Source organism: Sander vitreus, chromosome 14, assembly GCF_031162955.1.
Source record: "Sander vitreus isolate 19-12246 chromosome 14, sanVit1, whole genome shotgun sequence".
In the NCBI taxonomy this organism is placed as follows: domain Eukaryota; kingdom Metazoa; phylum Chordata; class Actinopteri; order Perciformes; family Percidae; genus Sander; species Sander vitreus.
Genome location: NC_135868.1, coordinates 2,028,342 through 2,049,553, shown reverse-complemented (window position 1 = coordinate 2,049,553; position 21,212 = coordinate 2,028,342). Strand labels below are relative to the sequence as shown.

The 21,212-nt window shown below is 42.3% G+C and overlaps 3 protein-coding genes across 3 annotated transcripts in view; all 3 read left to right on the top strand.

Moving 5' to 3' along the window:
* Positions 1-79: 79 nt before the first annotated feature.
* The window catches only part of LOC144528557 (uncharacterized), a 55,361-nt gene continuing 34,228 nt past the window's right edge, over positions 80-21,212 (top strand). Inside the window, exon 1 of the mRNA XM_078267221.1 lies at positions 80-1,086. Within this exon, the coding sequence (XP_078123347.1) occupies positions 894-1,086 (193 nt within the window). The 5' untranslated portion in view covers positions 80-893. The remainder of the gene's footprint in view (positions 1,087-21,212) is intronic.
* Positions 3,420-7,776, top strand: LOC144529219 (uncharacterized). Its single transcript, XM_078268225.1, has 2 exons — positions 3,420-3,453; positions 5,121-7,776. The coding sequence occupies exons 1-2, from the start codon at positions 3,420-3,422 to the stop codon at positions 6,275-6,277; spliced, it is 1,191 nt and encodes a 396-aa protein (XP_078124351.1). The 3' UTR covers positions 6,278-7,776.
* Positions 11,722-21,167, top strand: LOC144528549 (uncharacterized). Its single transcript, XM_078267202.1, has 10 exons — positions 11,722-11,864; positions 11,966-12,277; positions 12,677-12,797; positions 13,230-13,437; positions 13,552-13,825; positions 13,906-14,083; positions 14,214-14,290; positions 14,513-14,693; positions 18,513-18,812; positions 19,299-21,167. The coding sequence occupies exons 2-10, from the start codon at positions 12,005-12,007 to the stop codon at positions 21,155-21,157; spliced, it is 3,471 nt and encodes a 1,156-aa protein (XP_078123328.1). The 5' UTR covers positions 11,722-11,864; positions 11,966-12,004; the 3' UTR covers positions 21,158-21,167.

Here is a 21,212-nt window from a genome sequence, read left to right as displayed (position 1 = left end):
GTTTGTGTGGAGTAGAATGGGGAGCAAGTAGACCTGCTTTGAAATCCATTTATACAGGGCTGATGAGATCGGTATTTGATTATGGGTGTATAGTGTATGGGTCTGCTGCTAAAACATCATTAAAGAAGTTAGATGTAATTCAGAATCAAGGTTTGAGGCTATGCTGTGGGGCAATTAAGACCATTCCAGTGCCAGCAGTTCAGGTAGAAATGGGGGAGATGCCTCTCCGTCTTAGAAGAGACCAGCTGTCTCTTGTGTACTGGGCAAATTTGAGGGGTCATAGTGAAAAACGTATGAGCCATTCAGTTCTATGGCAATGTCGAGAGAGAGAATGACCTAATTAAAAGTTTTGGTTGGACAATAAGGCAGAAGGTAATAATGATGGGAATCGGTGCACTGACAATAAGCCCTACTGTGGTATATCCAGTTGTTCCTCCTTGGCTATTGTCAGATGTTCCAGTTGATTTAGGATTATTGGAGGAAAAGGAGGTTAAGGAAGTGGATCATTACAGGGTTCAGAGTTACATTTCAAGAAAATATAAAGGAGTCATTTTATATGCTGATGCATCTAAGAAGACGGATAAGAAAATGGAATTGCTCATGTTATCCCTCAATTAAGCATTGAATCTGCTAAAATAATTAATGATGGTTTAGCTGTATACACAGCAGAATGATAGCAATATGGATGGCCTTGATGTGGGTAGAGAGCAATAGACCTAAGCAAGCTGTGATTGCCTCAGACTCCAGCTCAGCTTTGATAAGCCTTAAGAATCTTCACTCTGAGTCTAGACAGGACATAGTGTATGAAATAATGCAACTAGTTAACAATCTGCTTAAGTCTGGTATTAGTACTACATTTATATGGCTCTTTGTTGTGTAGAGAAAGAGGTAAAATGTGTAAAGTCCAGATGCTGAGAGCGTTGGTGGAGCAGCGACTAACTGCGGCTGCTGAAGAGATATTTGGGCTGTTTGAAAGAACGATAGCAGAGTACGAGGAGGAACTTTGTCGTTCAAAAGAGGAGAACGAGCGACAACGGGAGCTACTGGACGCTGTTTTCAACCCTCAGCTTCGGTTACACAGAGCAGGTTTGGTCATTAAACCTTCAGTTGATCTTTCTCTCCTTCCTGTCATCTCTTCTCTCAGCAACGATAGGACGTATGTAACTAAGCATTTGTTCATAAGATCTATTGTAATCTTCGCTCTTTAACAGGCCTTCGCCAAACCCACCAGACTCCATGTAAATAATCAGTACTTTTATCATCGTAAAACACACTGCATTCAAAGTGGACAGAAACACAATAAAACTATCAAAAGCCGTCTTGGTTCATCTTTCCACTGTTCCAACAATCACCACTCTGGTTTGGTTGAAATTAACCCTTAATTCACCCATTTATATGTGGAAATATGCTGGTTCTATACACGCTAAAAGTACTGATTATTTACATGGAGTCTGGTGGGTTTGGTGATGGTGATTTCGGGGCTGTTTTCTAGATAAACAAAGTTTCTTATTTAAAGGTGCAATATGTAATACTGACAGCTAGTGTTTAAAATAGTTACTGCAGTACACATTCAAAATATTGGAGAGAGTTGTCTCCCCCGCCCCCTCCCCAGACTCGAAGTTCACAGAGGTTGCCAGGCTGAGACCGCAGCATCCACAACAGTGTTGCTAGACGCTCGTCTTACATAGCCATACATTATTTCACAGCACAGCGGAGTAACTAACGTTAGATGCTGGCTATATTGACAGTCATAAATGCCCATTCTCATGCGGAGCTCTGTATCCAATTGACAGACACTTTTTCGGCTTAGAATTATGATTGGAGCCACTAAAAATACCACTACCTTGCCATCCTCTCCAACCGACTGAACACACTTTATTGGCTTAGAATTACGGCAACAATCACTAAACACACTGCAAACTCACGGTCCTCTCTTTTTATGATTTACATCCCCCCTCTCTTGGCTTAAAATATGTAACTCACCGTTGTCGGCTACGGCCACTGAACAGGGTAGCTACATGTTATAAACAGCCATGGCCCGCTTGCCTGGTCCTCCAGTGACGTTAGCAGTTAGCAGGGCTAGCATGGTGGTGTTAGCCAGGACCAGTCGGGATCACTTTAGTGGCTGTGTCTCAATTGTTTTTGCGAGAAACCAACTAGGGTACTCTAGCTATATAATTCAATGTGAGTACACAAATGTTGAAATGACGAAAAATCCCCGTCCCTTGTAGCTGTGATAAATTAGCCTGAAGCTAATGCTTAGCTACCTGTTCAGGAGGAAATTAGCCAACTCTGCGTCCTTTTGGGCTCTAAGCTGTCTCCATCTTTCAAATACATCTCCAATATTTACCCAGGGTTTGTTACGTCTCTTGTCACGCAACTGTTAGAAACATGCCGGTTTTAGTTTTTTTTAGGTTGGGTAGAATCTATCTCCGTTGATCCCGTTTGTGTGCTGCTTTCATGGCTGTACTAACGTTACAGCTGTAGCGCGCTGGGTTTACGTTTCTACAGGTATATCTGGCAACCCAGTCTGGCTCAACTGCCCAAACTGGGCAGTTGATAACAACACACAGGCCAAAACATAAACAGAAATTTCGTCACGGAACTTTCAAAAGGAGAAAATACTGGCATTAGCATTGTTGTCAGAAAAGATAGTATTTCAACTTAGCATGTTTTCTTAATATCTGATGACGCATTGGGGTCATTTTTGGATTAATTACAGTAAAAATATTACATATTGGACCTTTAATAGGTATTCCCTTAGGACTGTATAGGTGATGATTACATAGTAGTGATGTTCACCTTCGAAACACAACAGCACAGTATTGTAACCACTGAGGCTTTGTGTGTGCGAGTGCGTCTGTGTGCGTGTGTCTCTGTGCGCTGTGTCTATAACAAGATACAACAACATAATGACAATTCAAGTCATCTTGATCGTCAGGAGCCACGGTGCCTCTGCTAAATAGTTTCAGGAAGGAACTTGTTTTGGTGGAACATGTTATATTCAAAAGAACTATGAAAAATAATCTCTGCCTGCTGTCTCTTTGTGTGTTTGGGTGTCTGTGTGTGTGGGTGGGTGGGTGGTCTGGTCTGGTCTGCAAGCTTAGACAAGCAATAGTCTCTCCCCAGCCAACTTGGCATCATAAAAAGGTTAGCTCCTACAGGCTGTTGCTCTACAATAGGGTGAGTATTAGGGGTCCTAGTCTCATTAGGGTTAAGGGTCCTTTCATCTAAGGTATAATTCCATCCTGTTTCTTATACTGCATTGTAATTTTTATTCTTGTATTTTATCTGTTTTTAAGTGCCTTTAATGGCTCTTTAATGTTTTGTGTAAAGCACTTTGAATTGCCCTGTTGCTGGAATGTGCTATACAAATAAAGCTGCCTTGCCTGTCTGACTTAATAGGTTGGAGGAACGGAATGACTGGGCGGACAATGCTGATGGTTTACCCAGGTTGTCCTCCTTATAGATTTGTCGCATACTGTGCTGTGTGCAGATAACTAGGAGTTGTAATGTCTTGCCTGTGGCCGACAAAACTCATTTCATAGTATCTAAGGTAGAGGATGTTGTAACTGCCGCTTTGGATATTCTGGTAAGGCCCCACTGTATGTGAAACTAGGCTGCATCTTGAGATCCACGGAAAACTTCACTTCTGGCTCGAAGGACCAATTATTTAATAGGTATTCACTTACGACTGTATAGGTAATGGTTACATATAGGGATGTACTGCTTGGGGAAAGAAATAACACTGATTGCTCCATGAAGTTGCAATAAAAACAGACATCCATGTCATTTACATAGGAGAATGTCAACATTGTCCAAATAGAACAGTCTTACTAGAAATATATAAAGGTACAGCTAAACTATCATTAGCATTAGGAAGCTACATGGTGATTAGATTAGCTCTGCATCAACAGAAGTCTCACCAAAACACAGTGAACGACTCAAATAATGTCCAGATAAGACAAAAATGACTTTTTTTACGTTTTACTCACGGTTCATCAGAGATACACACAACTTGAACCATTTGAATGCAGTAAAGTCCACTTTGCACTCTGTTATTCTGACAAGTCTCTTGTTATGCCTCTTAATGTGGCTATATGTAACTTTCAGTTTGTGTTGATTCTAGCGGCCGCTTTGGACACAAGTGATAGTGTTTTTACCACATCTGCTGTCGTAAAGGTCTTTTCTTTATGGTGCTTTATTTCCCACTGTATTACTGAATTAGCATTACCGGGAGGTCATATAGTCGCAATAAATGTTTTGCTCAGACAGAAAATCATTAATTTACAATAAGAGAATACATTACAGATACATCGTTGCATTTCAAGTGTTGCTTACAGTAACTTAGCCTACTTACCTGAGGCCTATTCTGGGTGGGTTTGGAATCATATACAATCCCGTAATTGTCTCCATCTGTTTAAAGCCCCACCGAAGTTGACTCGCGTTTTCGCCTGTCGTCACTTTCCCTTTTAGCTTTAGTTCTATTAATTTCCTTCTTTTCCTTGATGGTCCTGCCCCAGTATCAGCCATGACTACAGCAGATAACTTCTAAAAATAACTTTGAAATACAAATACGCCTAGCCTATAAAAATAAATCTTCTGCTACCTATTACTTGGCTGGATACGCTAACACAGGCTTTTCTAGTGTTACAAAAAAATCTGTGACCCTTCAGAATGTGTTACTGTACCGTCTACCTGCCATAAATCATTCTGTGACTACGCAGGAAAAATCGAACCCAAGCAATGACACTAATAAAAACTACCTAAAAATAGTGTTCTTTTTACTGTTAGTCTCGTTTGCTGTTACAGCTCATTTAAATCATAATATGAAAAATGACAGCTACAGAAACACTAAAAAGTTACATATAGTTTTACATATAGTAATTACTGACTGCGCCACTTTGTGCTCAACAGCACATTTGCATTATTTCACCACAAGAGGGCCCTAATATGACAATCAACAGCCTTTCAAACTGTTTCCCAAGGCTGAAAAGAAAGACTAGTATTGTAGATGTAACCGTAGTAACTGACTGAACAACCAGTATTTATTTATAACAATCACAATCCAGGTGATAAGATACAGTTCCACAACATTTCTCTGTATGTGTTTCCTGCAGATGTTGAGCAGCTGTTGGTGGTTAAAGAAGAGGTTCCCCCTCAGGAGCAGGAGTGTAGCTACAGTGTGGACCAGCAGGAGCCAGAGCCCCCCCCACACATTAAAGAGGAGCAGGAGGAACTGTGGAGCAGTCAGGAGGGAGAGCAGCTTCAAGGGCTGGAGGAGGCTGATATCACCAAGTTCCCATTCACTCCTGTCTCTGTGAAAAGTGAAGATGATGAAGAGGAAGCTCAGTCCTCACAGCTTCATCACAGACAAACTCAACACATGGAAACAGAAGCTGATGTAGAGGACTGTGGAGGACTACAACCAGCCAGGAACTTGCATCCACATCCACTTTTACAACCAGAGACTGAAGACCAGACTGGAGACTCTTCTGAACCTGAGGCTGATGCCGGTGCTGATTGGAAGAAGACCAGAGAACCTCAGTCAGCTTTAAACTCTCTGAAACAGGATTCAAGATGTAAGAAACGATTCAGCTGCTCTGAGTGTGGGAAGAGATTTGGCCGCAAGTACCATCTGAAGACACATATGAGAACTCATACAGGAGAGAAACCTTTCAGCTGCTCAATTTGTGATAAAAGATTTTGCTACAATACACATCTGAAGACACACATGAGAACTCACACAGGAGAAAAACCTTTCAGCTGCTCAGTTTGTAAGAAATCTTTTACACAGAGTGGAAGTTTACGGTCACACATGGCAGTCCACACAGGAGAGAAGCCTTTCAGCTGCTCAGTCTGTAAGAAATCTTTTACACAGAGTGGAGGTTTACAAAAACACATGAGAATCCACACAGGAGAGAAGCCTTTTAGCTGCTCTGAGTGTGGTAAAGCTTTCACTGATAGTGGAACCCAGAAGAAACACATGAGAACTCACACAGGAGAAAAACCTTTCAGCTGCTCAGTTTGTAAGAAATCCTTTACACAGAGAGGATGTTTACAATCACACGTGGCTGTAGTCCACACAGGAGAGAAAAGATTTAGCTGCAGTGTTTGTAACGAAAGGTTTGCCCAGATTTCTGATGTCAAAACACATAAATGTGTTGGTCCAATGGAAACAGAAGCTGATGGAGAGGACTGTGGAGGACCAGAACCAGCCAGGAACCCACATCCACTTTTACAACCAGAGACTGAAGATCAGACTAGGCTCTTCTGAACCTGATACTGGTGACATATAATAACGTTTGTGCCTTTAAGTCCAAGGAAAACTTCTCAAGTATCAGTCTTTGGAGTCTTCATGGTGTCATCGCATAGAAATGAAATGGATAGAAAGGCCATTGGACTGTTTGTCGTGGTCATTTGATGGGTACACAACAAAATGGCGATTGTTGTTAGTTGTCCAGTGGCAATATGGTGTTTTTTGCCTCCAACGTCGCCTTTCAGGCACCTATCCCTAACCTTAACCCTAAACATAATCATTGCTGCCTGGAAGGTGACTTTGGGGGTAAAAAACACCAAACACCGTAAACTGTGTCGAAGCTCGCTGGGAGGAGAGCAGCCTGACGCAGCTCGGGAGACGTTCGCGGAGGGAATGAGGAGGAACAGTTAGACCCAGCCACAACGGATCAGCAGACCGCTAACGTTAGACCCAGCGGCAGTGGGTCAGCGGACCGTTAACGTTAGACCCAGCGGCGGTGGGTCAGCAGACCGCTAACGTTAGAACCAGCGGCGGTGGGTCAGCCACCGCTAACATTAGACCCAGCTGCAGTGGGTCAGCGGGCCGCTAATGTTAGAACCAGCGGCGGTGGGTCAGCGGACCGCTAACATTAGACCCAGCTGCAGTGGGTCAGTGGGCCGCTAATGTTGTTTTAAAAATGTTATTTGGCAAGTGACCATGGTGTAAGCGGGTTAATGCCCTTTGAGGTGTCCATTGTCAGGTATTAATGGACAGCGAGGCGTGAACCGTCCAACGCGTACATATGTACATATTTATTATTGTGCTGCCGTTTCATTATTGTTGTTATAATAACAGTGTTATTATATGCTGATGTGCTGCCGTTTTTATTATGGCTTTGTTTTATATACAGTTTAGTGTATTGCGTGGTTTGCGTCTCAGTAATGATCAGTGGATGAATGTAACTAAGTACATTTACTCCAGTACTGTACTTAAGTAAAGTACAAGTACCTCAACATTTGGACTTGAGTCTTTTCTTTTCATGCCACTTTCTACTTCTGCTCCGCTACATTTCAGAGAGAAATATTGTACTTTTTACTCCACTACATTCATCTGTTACAGCTTTAGTTACTAGTTACTTTACACATTAAGATTTCTGCACACAAAACACATGTAGTTTATAAACTCTGATGTTTTATTACAAATGAAACTAGCCAACAATATAATGGCCTACAAGTCCAGCTGAAAGAGCAGCCTGACCACCATCCGCCCCTGGCCATGAGATACACCTCCTGTTGAATGAGAACACAACCCTGATTGGTTGGGTCCATTCACAGTGTTTCCTGCTTTATGAAGGTGAAAATAATGTTCACCTTCAGACAAACAACAAAATCAGATGAAATTACACTGCAAGACCAAAACTTGTTTCTTCTGTTTGACACATTAAAAGGAAAGGGAAACAAACTACCATCATCTTTAATTTGGTTCATTGTTTTCTCAGAGCTCTGAAAATTTAATAAAGTATTTGTCTTTCTTCAAAAGTGTGTTTTAATCATTTATATTCTTAGGTCTTTTTCAAAGGAAATCTGGAAACCTTCCGGACTTTTATTTTGAAGTTCAGCAACTAATCTGCACCGGAAGCTGTATTATTCACTGCGGCTGACTTCACACTTTGAACAAGATGGAGGCTGTCAGTAGCCGATGTCAGTACCCGATCCGTAACGCCTGTAAGATCCGTTCTGCGTATGCGCATAGTTCAGCGCATGCGCAGAAACTCAACGTGTTTTACGACACTGCCTGATCAGTTCTACGCTTGCGCGAACAACTTCACAGCTCTATGCACGCGTTGGCGTAAGGATGTTTGGACATTTCTGGTTACCAGAAGAAAACATTAGACCGTGACAGTAGACCGTTATGATGGCAGAGATGAAGTTCACAAGGTGTTTGCTGGAGTTGTCTACAGTATCTGTTAATGATATACGGAGGGTCGTCCGGCCATCCAGTACAACACCATGTAGCAAATTAAATAAAGGCTTCACATTTTACATTTCATCATTTCTTTGCAACTTTGAAGGTAATTTGCTAACGCTAGCTAGCCTGAGCTAGAAGCCTTGCTTTGGTGTTATAAGTCATGACTCCGTCCTGCTTCAGGTTAATTATGCTTTAAATAAAGTTTAAGCATGTGTATACCTCTCGCTTCATGTGTTTGTACTTCGATGAAAGTATCAGGTAAAAACAAGGCTACAAATGAGATCTCTGTGAGAGACCAGCTAACTCCTAGCTAACTATTATGTAGCTCAATGCTGGACATTTCACCCCAAATTCCGGTCACTTTACTGTATTTGTTTAGTATTTGGTTTAGAAGCCTTTTTTGGTGATTTTTTAACGGTACAAAGTCCTGCTACATACGTACATATATAGCTAGCTATATATGCTCCGCTATGTCGCGTTAGCATGCAGCTATAATAGTTAGCTATGAGTATGCTAATGTTAGATTGTAGTGGAACGAAGCAGCACTTTCTAACGTCAAAAATCTCAGATAAAGGCTTCTGAACCAAACACTACACAATCGGACATGTTTCAGCAGGAATGTGACCCGGAATTGGGGAGAATTTAACAACATTTCCAGCTAAGATTACATGTTTACTGCCGTTAGCATGTAGCTACTATAGTGGTATACAGCAGTGGTGGCTGGAAGAGCTGTCATCCCGTCTTCAAAAGGACACTTATGTACGTTTACACTTCATTGCATTAAAGACAGTCTATGGTTATTAGTCAAGACGAAGTATTAAAAGTAAAAACATTAACATAAACAACACAACAACGACATCGCTACACGGTTTTGGATCAGTGACAAGTCTCGATTGTTTGTAGCTATGACTATTGTATAATAAAGATTTAATAAAAAAGTTGTGATGTTTGGTCGTAAAGTCAAAGAATGTCTAATAAGGGAAGAAGTTCCACTCTCTCGTTACTTTCGGCTTCTGAACTGGTTGCAGTTCCACCAGAGATCCATATAGGGGGCGCTCACAGGCCAGTGCAGAATGAATGGGACTCTGTGGAGCTATACCCCTCAACATCCACTTTTCTCAGGATATCATTTTTTTGTCTAGTAATCTGAATGTTGCATTCGAAAGGGGAGGCTAAGAAAATACACACTGCTGGGTGTTAGATTATTTTAAAGTGGCTTTTTTGTTCTAAAAAGCCTTTTAAAATGTCAATGACGTCATACACATATACGGCCAGAGATACTGCTTTACGGCAAGCTCTCGAAGCATTGACAACACAGCTAACAGGTTAGACTCTCCCTGTTAATACAACACAGCTGACAGGTTAGACTCTCTGTTAATACAACACAGCTGACAGGTTAGTCTCTGTTAATACAACACAGCTGACAGGTTAGACTCTCTCTGTTAATACAACACAGCTGACAGGTTAGTCTCTCTGTTAATACAACACAGCTGACAGGTTAGACTCTCTGTTAATACAACACAGCTGACAGGTTAGACTCTCTGTTAATACAACACAGCTGACAGGTTAGACTCTCTGTTAATACAACACAGCTGACAGGTTAGACTCTCCCTGTTAATACAACACAGCTGACAGGTTAGACTCTCCCTGTTAATACAACACAGCTGACAGGTTAGACTCTCCCTGTTAATACAACACAGCTGACAGGTTAGACTCTCCCTGTTAATACAACACAGCTGACAGGTTAGACTCTCCCTGTTAATACAACACAGCTGACAGGTTAGACTCTCTCTGTCAATACAACACAGCTGACAGGTTAGTCTCTCTGTTAATACAACACAGCTGACAGGTTAGACTCTCTCTGTTAATACAACACAGCTGACAGGTTAGTCTCTCTGTTAATACAACACAGCTGACAGGTTAGACTCTCTCTGTTAATACAACACAGCTGACAGGTTAGACTCTCTCTGTTAATACAACTACAGCTGACAGGTTAGACTCTCCCTGTTAATACAACACAGCTGACAGGTTAGACTCTCCCTGTTAATACAACACAGCTGACAGGTTAGTCTCTCTCTGTTAATACAACACAGCTGACAGGTTAGACTCTCCCTGTTAATACAACACAGCTGACAGGTTAGACTCTCCCTGTTAATACAACACAGCTGACAGGTTAGACTCTCCCTGTTAATACAACACAGCTGACAGGTTAGACTCTCTGTTAATACAACACAGCTGACAGGTTGGAGCTCTCCTGTTAATACAACACAGCTGACAGGTTAGTCTCTCTCTGTTAATACAACACAGCTGACAGGTTAGACTCTCTCTGTCAATACAACACAGCTGACAGGTTAGACTCTCCCTGTTAATACAACACAGCTGACAGGTTAGACTCTCCTTGTTAATACAACACAGCTGACGGTTAGACTCTCCCTGTTAATACAACACAGCTGACAGGTTAGACTCTCTCTGTTAATACAACACAGCTGACAGGTTAGTCTCTGTTAATACAACACAGCTGACAGGTTAGTCTCTGTTAATACAACACAGCTGACAGGTTAGACTCTCTGTTAATACAACACAGCTGACAGGTTAGACTCTCTGTTAATACAACACAGCTGACAGGTTAGACTCTCCCTGTTAATACACGTGCTAGAAAGAGGTTTGCTAATGTTTTAAAGACCACGCCGAAATATTCACTCTGACATTCTGGTTCTGCTTCGGATGCCGTCAAGCGGGATCTCAGACGACAACGACTCAACCTGTAAGAAATCGAAAGGAAACAAGTACTCATTCATTCAACTTTTGACCTATAATCCATGTTGAACTTGCAAAAACTACAATCAAATCTGAGATTTCTCAACGACAATCAGGCGAAAGAGACACATGTAGCCGTCTAGCTCCATAGAGTCCCATTCATTTAGCGTCTAGCTCCATAGAGTCCCATTCATTTAGCGTCTAGCTCCATAGAGTCCCATTCATTTAGCGTCTAGCTCCATAGAGTCCCATTCATTTAGCATCTAGCTCCATAGAGTCCCATTCATTTAGCATCTAGCTCCATAGAGTCCCATTCATTTAGCACTGGACCGTGATCACCCCCAGTGGAACTCTGGTGGAACTGCAACCAAAGTAGGTACAATGGGGCTGAATAGGGAGTGGAAGGCTTTCCGTAGACGGGCTTTGGTAAAGTGTTTCAACGCATGCGTGGTACAAATCGCACAGGGATATTGTTAGTTTTCTACTACGTAATTATGCGCATGCGCAGAACGGATTGTACAGGCAGTATGGATCGGGTACTGACACCCGAAGTTCAACGTGTTTTACAACCCTACCTGATCTGTTCTACGCTTGCGCAGAACGGATTTGACAGGCGGTACACATCGAGTACTGACAGCGTGTTTCTTTATTTTATAGTCAAACCTGAGTCTAGGCAACAGAAGAAACCCTCGGTTACATTAGTAAACAAACATCTGCCCGGAAGTTGTTGGTACGACCCGTAATACCGTCCGTCCCCGGAACTAACGTTAACTGTTTGTGTGTCACATCGTGGTGAGGACGGCGGAGTAAAAGGCGCCAGTGTTTAGTTTCTTAAGAAGAAAGAAAGGTCCCAAACTGCTGGATGTGGTTTTAAAAGCTGGAACAAAGCTACACAGAGCAGGTTTGTTTTCTCTTTTAATGTCGCAGGGAGTCGGTGCTAAAGCTAAGGTTAGCCGCTAGCAGCTAGCTCCTGCTAACGTCTTGTTGTATTTCCTGAAACAGGTCGGGGAGAAGAGGAGCAGAGCCGCGAGGAACTTTGAAATGAGCCACGGTCGTAAATGCAGTGTTCCAGGCTGTACAGGGAATGGTGACACTTCTCATAGTCTTCCCAAGGAACCAGACAGTCGACGGGCATGGCTGATGTTTCTCTATAAGAAGATCCCTGTGAAGGTCGACACCCAGTTATTCATTTGCTCGAACCATTTCACCAAAGACAGCTTTGAAAACCTTGGACAGTTTAAAGCAGGATATGCTAAGCTGCTGTTGCTGAAAAAAGGGACTGTTCCGACCGTGTGGTCGTCACAACCGCCAGCTGTAAGTAGGATTCTGTCGCTAGCAGCTATTAGCAATGCTAACGTTTCCTAGCTGTATGTAGCATAGGTAGAATGTGTGATGATTGACTTCAGTGATAATGGGGCTAACGTTATTTCATTTTCCTGACTGTGTTTCATTTGAATAAGTAACCTGTGTTGTCATGTACATCTACATTTCACGATGCATGTTAGTCCAGGTCTTTGTCAGGTTATTTTGAGTAGAATCACGGTAGTTTGGTTGCTAAGCTGTAACGTTACCCACCTAAGATCCCGTTTGCTTCGACAACAGGAGTGGAAACAACTAACAACGTTATCATTTCAAATGATAACTAGTCAGTCTGTTGAAAACAGTGTTGTGTGGATACAATCGATTTATTTGCACGTTTTTTTTAAATGTCAGAGTACATCACAAGAAGGACAACACACGAAAGACGCAGCATGCCAAACAGATGCTCCAGGTGTGGCATCTCGAGGGACACAACTGTCTTATACGACATTGAGACCTCACCTACGAAGCAAAGGTAACCGTTCTAATTATTCTTCCAAAACCAGACGTCTTTTGGTGTTTGTGTGTTCCAAACGTGTGTAGCATTATGACTGGGTAGCATTTAGCAGAGCAGTGTTATCCAAGTATGTTTACCATGACGACTGGGTACTTTTATTACTTATATGAGCCATTCACAACAAATTAACAAACTCTTCATAGTATGAATCACTGAACTACTCTAATCTCAATCAATTGCATTACCTTTTGTGGGGGAGGCTGGTGAAAATGATTTGGTCAGTAGGTATGAATGGGTTTATATACAAAAGATATGACTGAATAGTAAATTGTGTGTTGATGATGCCTTTTCATTTACTTGTGCCATTGTCTCACAGCAGTACATTGTCCTTAGGCACTAAGCAATCCACAAGACACCCCACTAAAATAGTCTCCCCCTCCCCCTTTGAAGGCATACAGGCAACAGTGCTATGCCAGAGTGTGGCAGTAGGCACAACGGCTCCGTCAGTCTCTGGGCCATTGTCTTCAACTCCTTTGAAGGGTCTGAGGCCAGCAAAGAGACCTCGCCTTGGATTTGAGGAGGAGGAGCTGGAGGATGTTTCCTATGCAGGCACTGATCCTCAGTCAGTTACAACGGAGACAGAATCATCTCAGCTTTTGTAAGTAAAGTTATGCAGCAGTGTTATTTACATACATTGTGACTGTTGTCAGATTGTGCAGTTGATTTTTGACTGAGATGGACAATGTTGTTTTTTCTTTATTATCTCTTGCAGTACATCACCAGTGTCATCGTATGGTGATGCAAAATACATCGTTTTTGAGCAATGCCTCCTCAGCCTGTTCGAGACCTGCCCTGTGTGCACAAGGGCCTGTAATGTCCTGCCACGCAGAAGAGGGTCCTTCCTAGCTATTGACCAACTGTGCCCTCACTGCCAGTTCTTCAGACAGTGGAAGAGTCAGCCAGTTATTGGGAGCACCCCTGTGGGCAACCTTCATCGGTCTGCTGCCATTTACTTTTGTGGAGCTTCATTTTCGAAGCTGAAAAAGGTACTGTGATCATTGTCCCCTGCAGAATGTGTTTGTCTGACCTTCACTTCACAACTAATTGACTTTTAATTCTTGTCTAGCTGTTTGAGGCAATGCAGCTGATAACACATACTTATGCTGCCTTCAGAAGACATGCCAGGACATACCTGGAACCGTCTATAATCCACAGCTGGACTGAATGGCAAACACAAAAGCATAAAATGTTCAGTGGGGCGAACAGTGTCATTCTCGGGGGTGATATGCGAGCAGACTCACCAGGTACACTGTTTTTCTTTCTGTTTGAATGTGCATGCATTATACCAACAATTTCAGGTGAGGTGTTACTTTAGAGTGAATAATTCCACTCTCATGTTTATTGACTAAAAATATAAAAACTGTTGCATTCTAGGACAATCTGCAAAGTATGGGAGCAACACAAAGATGGATGTACAGACCAACGAAATCGCAGACTTACAGCTGGTGCAGGTATTTGAAATCATTAGGACTAACGCAGTAGATCACATGCATATGCAGTAGTACTGACAACAGTGTCATTAGAAACCCTTATGAGCCTTATCTGTCTTATCAATGTTATACATATGTGGTCAAAATGGTCAGAAAAATGTGTGTACATAATCCCCAGTTTTGATACAGAATGGAAAAAGGTTAATGGATACCTATTGTATGCGTGTCTCTCTTTCTACACAGAGCAGTGAGGTGGGGGGAAGCCCATACATGGAGAAGGAGGGTCTTATAAGAACCTTGGACCTCCTACATGGACGTGGTGTGAAGTTGGACTGTATTGTCACCGATCGTCAACCTCGGATCCAAAAGTTCCTGAGAGAACGTAAAATCACCCACTACTACGACGTATGGCATGTAGCAAAAGGTAATGTGACCTTTTATTAATATATTGTTAAATACATTATAAAGACAGTTACTGAACACATTTGTGAGGTGGGCGACTGGTTGCTCCTCTACATCAGATTCTTCCTCTGATTCAGGCTCAAACATATACGGTTCAACACCTAATGTCTCCATGGTATCTCAACCTTGGAGGTTCAGTGACTGCTGTTGGTCATGTTGCGTCTTTGCTCCACAGCTTTCGCTCGTTGTAAACCAACCAATCAGCGCGCAGCTCATCTAAATATTCATGAGCATACCATATAAGGGAGAAAACCTCTCGTTTCATTCTAGGGCTATTTCACAGGCAGTGATTTCCACAGAGGCGTCATTTGAGTGTTCGCTATTAATTGCCAAGGCTAAAAAGCCACACACTATTGGAGAGCAGCTAATCAAACTCGCCTGCCTGAAAATTGTAGAGAGACTGTGTGGCCCACAGGTGGTGGATAAAGTGAAAACCGTCTCACTCTCTGACAACACTGTCAAAGACAGAATTGATAAAATGGCTGGAGATTGTCAAAACCAGCTGCACAAGACACTTAGAAATGTTCCCTTTGCCATTCAGTTGGATGAAACGACAACCGTGTCAGACGAGTCCGTGCTCATCGTTTGTGTCAATATATTCACGGTGAGGACTTGAAACAAGACATTCTTATGTCTACCAATCTAACCACAACAACAACAACAGGACAAGATATTGTTATGGCTGTTGACTTTTACCTCTCATCAAGGTTCCCAACCTCTTTTCCTTTGTGCCCCCCCCCTACTTATGTCTAAGAAAAGCTGAGCCCCCCCCCCCCAATTGCCGGAACACACACACGCACACAAACAAATTAAGTAATTACTTCCAAGTCAACTTTGTTTAATAAAAACAAAAAAACAATGATTGTTTCCATTCTTAGGCCCTTAACCTTTGGTAAATGTCTCCTTTTTAATTTCTATCTTTTAACAACTCAACACAGGATGCCTTTCCACACACATCCTTACCAAAATAATAAGTCATTATCAGAATAGTGGCTAAGTGATTAATCAGCACATCTGTCCAAGATCTCCCTCAGAACATATAACTGAAAGAGACAGTTTCGAAATGCACATGCACTTCATGTGGTTTTGACAAAGCTATTAAGAATGAATTTGGCTCAGTAACAATAACAATCAGTCTTTCTTATGTTTTTATGAAAATGTACATCATGATAAACCTGTTTTAACACAGCTAAAGCACAATATGTGTTAATTTGGCTCTAATGCAACGCTAATAATCAATAACTTATTAAACTCTTATGAACATGTTTTACTGTGTCATCCTGTTCATGAACTAATGGCCACCTTGGGCTTGCATACCTCTGACTAGGGATGTAATGTCCAGTGTGAGGTTAGTGACAGCCAGCCTAAAGTCCTGGTGTACATCGAGCCTGTTTACGGGCCTTTGTTTTTATTGTTACAAGGGCGCTGAAGGCCGTCTCAGACAGACACGTGGTGCTGAATGGGAGAATAATCCTTGTAATTGCGCGTTTGGCCAGTCTTGGTGCAACAGCGTGTCCTTTGACAATCCAAAACTTTTTGTATCCGTTCTCCTGGAAATATTTCTTTGACGCAGACACTTGTCCTGTCCTTCAATAAAACCGAAGTTGAGGTAACTCTCAAGATATAGTCTTACTTTATTTTTTGATACAGAGGAGTCATCAGCACTTTTACGTTTCTCCGACATGTTTCATTCATAAAATGGTGATGCTGTGGCGGCAGGAAAAACGAGGATGATAGCAGCTAGCAGCTGACCTGATGACAGCAGGGGTCCCAGGTTAAGAGGGCCTACTAAGTAGCCTGCCTACAATTTTAAGCAAGAACAAAAAATATAGTTTTTATACAGACTTTTGTATACATTATCTATTCTGGTGTATTATCATAATTTTTTAACGTACAAATTTTTTTTTTAACCTCAACCTCAAACCAGATAAAGACTTGCGAACCCCCTATGCTCTTTGGCGCCCCCCTGAGGGGTGTGCGGACCCCAGGTTGGGAACCACTGCTCTATACAGTCCTTCCAGGGAAAAAAAAATCAGGTTTTTTTGTGATTGTTGTGGGCAAAAATCTTTGATTATGCTGCACGTTTTCTTAAAAAATGCGATGGAATATGTGGGATATTTATGCAATTGGATGCGATGAAATTGCAGGAACTTGCAAAAACTGCGGTTTCATCGTGGCTTCATCGCGGGGTTTGCAGCTTTTCGATGATGTTCACGTCACTTCATAACGTCACTTCATAACGTTCCCATGGCAACAGGGGAAATGGCTGCTCTTGTGTGAAGTAAAGGCAACATTTTTCAACTTTCTGCTAAGATATATGTGACTTTTTTGCAACGAAAATGCGGGGATTATGAAATCATGCAAGCCCCGCATATTTTGCGCAGAAATCGGCAATTTATGCGGCGAAAGTGCGACTTATTTGAAAAATTGCGGTCCCCGCATAAATATGCGGACTTTGGCTGATTATGCATTGAATTATGCGATCGCATAATTGCGTTTTTCTGGAGGGACTGTCTATACTAACCATCGAAAGTGGGCACTATGGCAGTAAGTGGTCAGTGCACATTAGCAGTGTACTGACGGAAGTATGCCGAATGAGACACAGCCAATGTATGTCTTTTGCAACAAAACTGAACAGAAGGATAACAAGATTTAAAAAACAATGTGTCAAAAAACTTCAAAAGAACTGCCAAAAAAAGTGACAAAAGTTGAAAACGACAACAAATGTTGAAAAAGAGACAAAAACGGCAGTGTGTGTGACCCCAGATGAGACAAGAAGCTAACGTTAGCCAGGCTGCTGTGACGGCCGCTCTGCCTCTGACTCAGCGCTGCAGGAGTCTGTGTGTATTCCTCCGACACGCGGTAGTAACGTGACTGATTTAAAACCGTTTTCCAGGTTAGTCGGGGTGCATACCGCTCAAAATCAACATGAAAAATGTAGCTAATAATGTTCACTCAGCGTTTTGTTTTGTTGTTAAACTGTGTGTAAAATGAGCGGTGACGTTAAATCACCCTACGGTACCGTCTATTTTCTGGATGGTTTGAAGGTAACAGTTGGTAGCTAACATTAGCAGATAAGCCCATCACGTCCAACACCCCCCCGCAACCGCTGAAAAAAATTCTAGCGGAAACACTGAGCGGCACATAGCATCCTTCTTTCATTCTGCAGTTAAAAACCCTGATGGACACGCGTGTTCTGAATGTGCTGTATACATCTCCAAAGAATGCTTCTAAATCCTGAATATTACCGACGTATCACACACATCTTAACCCTCGTGTTGTCTTCCCTTCCACCATGAACTTGTTGTCCATCCAGGTCAAAAGTGAAATTGAATTTTTTGTGCTTTTTTGGTTCTTTTTTTATACTTTTGACACTTTTTAAAACGTTTTGTCACTTTTTCAATGTTTTGTTTTAAATTTCATGGTCAATAAACCTAATTTAAATGACATTTTACCTATTTTCTGAGTTAAATAGGCAGAAATTATGAATTATTTTGACTAATGGTTGAGTCACTCACAGACTGGTTTATGTCAACGTTTAGTCACAATACTGTTTTATATCAAACAGTATCATATCCGTTTGATATCAAACTGGTAAGAACATTTTTACACCTGCCCAAACCTAGCATGAAACTGAGCAGAGCCTCATCCATTCTAAATGGTGCAGCAAGTTATCTTACCTTCCAGCTCAGAAATGTTCTGCCACACCGGCACAGCTTTTACAGCCAGAGGAGAGTGGAGGCATGAGGTTTATATTAATAAATGTCTGTCTGTGTTTCAGATTTACCTCCAGATGTTCTGGAAGTGATTGGTGATTGGCAGCTGTTGGTGGTTAAAGAAGAGGTTCCCCCTGAGCAGCAGGAGTGTTGCTCCAGTGTGAACCAGCAGGAGCCAGAGCTCCCCCCACACATTAAAGAGGAACTGTGGAGCAGTCAGGAGGGAGAGCAGCTTCAAGGGCTGGAGGAGGCTGATATCACCAAGTTCTCATTCACTCCTGTCCCTTTGAAGAGTGAAGATGATGAAGAGGAAGCTCAGTCCTCACAGCTTCATCAAAGACAAACTCAACACATGGAAACAGAAGGTAATTGTGACGTTTTGAAGGAGAGCGCAGAACCTCCGACAGTTTTGAGAAGTAATTTGACTGTGTGTTGATGTGATCACACAGAAAACGTTAAAGGCATACTATGCAACTTTTCCAGCTTCGGTCAACCTGTAGGGGGATCAAAGCTGGAAAAGTTTCATTGTATGCCTTTAATGCTTATAGACAAATGTGCAACTGTCTTCTATCTGAGCCAGTGGAAACATGTAGATTAAACAGAAGAGGCCCCAGAATGGAGCCTTGTGGAACTTCGCATTTCATATTTCTCCGCTCAGATGTTTATCTATAGACACAAAGTAGTCCTTGATCTTTAAGTAGGATTCAAACCAGAACAGAACATTAAATAAGAATAAGATAAGCCTCTGGTATAATTGTCAGTCTTTACAGCACTCGGGCTGAAAATTGTAGTGTTGATGCTGTCCCTCTGTCTGTGTTAACGCTTCTCTCTGTGTTTCCTGTTTTCTACAGATGTGCAGCAGCTGTTGGTGGTTAAAGAAGAGGTTCCCCCTGAGCAGCAGGAGTGTAGCTCCAGTGTGGACCAGGAGGAGCCAGAGCCCCCCCCACACATTAAAGAGGAACAGGAGGAACTGTGGAGCAGTCAGGAGGGAGAGCAGCTTCAAGAGCTGGAGAAGGCTGCTATCACCAAGTTCCCATTCTCTCCTGTCCCTGTGAAGAGTGAAGATGATGAAGAGAAAGCTCAGTCCTCACAGCTTCATCAAAGACAAACTCAACACATGGAAACAGAAGCTGATGGAGAGGACTGTGGAGGACCAGAACCAGCCAGGAACTCAAATCCACCTTTACAAGTAAAGACTAAAGACCAGACTGGAGACTCTTCTGAACCTGAGACTGATGACAGTGCTGATTGGAAGGAGACCAGAGAACCTCAGTCAACTCTAAACTCTCTGAAACATGATTCAAGATGTAAGAAAACATTCAGCTGCTCGGAGTGTGGGAAAATATTTGGCCGCAGGACACGTCTGAAGACGCATATGATGATTCACACAGGAGAAAAACCTTTCAGCTGCTCTGAGTGTGGTAAAGCTTTTACTGTAGGGGGACACCTGAAGAGACACATGAGAACTCACACAGGAGAAAAACCTTTCAGCTGCTCAGTTTGTAAGAAATCTTTTACAGAGAATGGAGATTTACAGAAACACATTCGAATCCACACAGGAGAAAAACCTTTCAGCTGCAGTGTTTGTAAAAAAAGATTTGCCCAGCGGTCTAATCTCAAAACACATAAATGTGTTGGTCCGATGAAGACCGAAGCTGATGGAGAGGACTGTGGAGGACCAGAACCAGCCAGGAACTCACATCCACTTTTACAACCAGAGACTGAAGACCAGACTGGAGACTCTTCTGAACCTAAGACTGATGACAGTGCTGATTGGAAGGAGACCAGAGAACCTCAGTCAGCTTTGAACTCTCTGAAACATGATTCAAGATGTAAGAAAACATTCAGCTGCTCTGAGTGTGGGAAAAGATTTGGCCGCAGGACACATCTGAAGACACACATGATGATTCACACAGGAGAAAAACCTTTTAGCTGCTCTGAGTGTGGTAAAGCTTTTAATGAAGGGGGACACCTGAAGCGACACATGAGAACTCACACAGGAGAAAAACCTTTCAGCTGCTCAGTATGTAAGAAATCTTTTACAGAGAATGGAGATGTACAAAAACACATGAGAATCCACACAGGAGAAAAACCTTTTAGCTGCTCTGAGTGTGGTAGAGCTTTCACTGAACGTGGACACCTGAATAAACACATGAGAATCCACACAAGAGAAAAACCTTTCAGCTGCTCAGTTTGCAACAAAAGATTTGCCTGGCATTCTCATGTCAAAACACATAAATGTGTTGGTCCGATGAAAACAGAAGCTGATGGAGAGGACTGTGGAGGACCAGAACCACCCAGGAACTCTCATCCACATTTACAACCAGAGACTGAAGACCAGACTGGAGACTTTTCTGAACCTGAGACTGATGACAGTGCTGATTGGAAGGAGACCAGAGAACCTCAGTCAGCTTTAAACTCTCTGAAACATGATTCAAGATGTAAGAAAACATTCAGCTGCTCTGAGTGTGGGAGAAGATTTGACGAAAGGGGACATCTGAAGAGACACATGATGACTCATACAGGAGAAAAACCTTTTAGCTGCTCTGAGTGTGGGAGAAGATTTGGCCAAAGGGCAGATCTGAAGAGACACATGATAACTCACACAGGAGAGAAACTTTTCAGCTGCTCAGTCTGTAAGAAATCGTTTACACAGAGTGGAACTTTAAAAAAACACATGAGAACTCCACACAGGAGAAAAACCTGTTAGCTGCTCTGAGTGTGGTAGAGCTTTCACTGATAGTGGAAAACTGAAGAAACACATG

Bases quoted from the DNA above. Each gene is read 5' to 3' on its own strand.
- LOC144529219 (XM_078268225.1), top strand. From the start codon at position 3,420: ATGACTGGGCGGACAATGCTGATGGTTTACCCAG. The intron at 3,454-5,120 runs GTTGTCCTCCTT...TGTTTCCTGCAG, and splicing joins AATGCTGATGGTTTACCCAG to ATGTTGAGCAGCTGTTGGTG.
- LOC144528549 (XM_078267202.1), top strand. From the start codon at position 12,005: ATGAGCCACGGTCGTAAATGCAGTGTTCCAGGCTGTACAGGGAATGGT. The intron at 13,438-13,551 runs GTAAGTAAAGTT...TATCTCTTGCAG, and splicing joins ACAGAATCATCTCAGCTTTT to TACATCACCAGTGTCATCGT. The intron at 18,813-19,298 runs GTAATTGTGACG...TGTTTTCTACAG, and splicing joins TCAACACATGGAAACAGAAG to ATGTGCAGCAGCTGTTGGTG.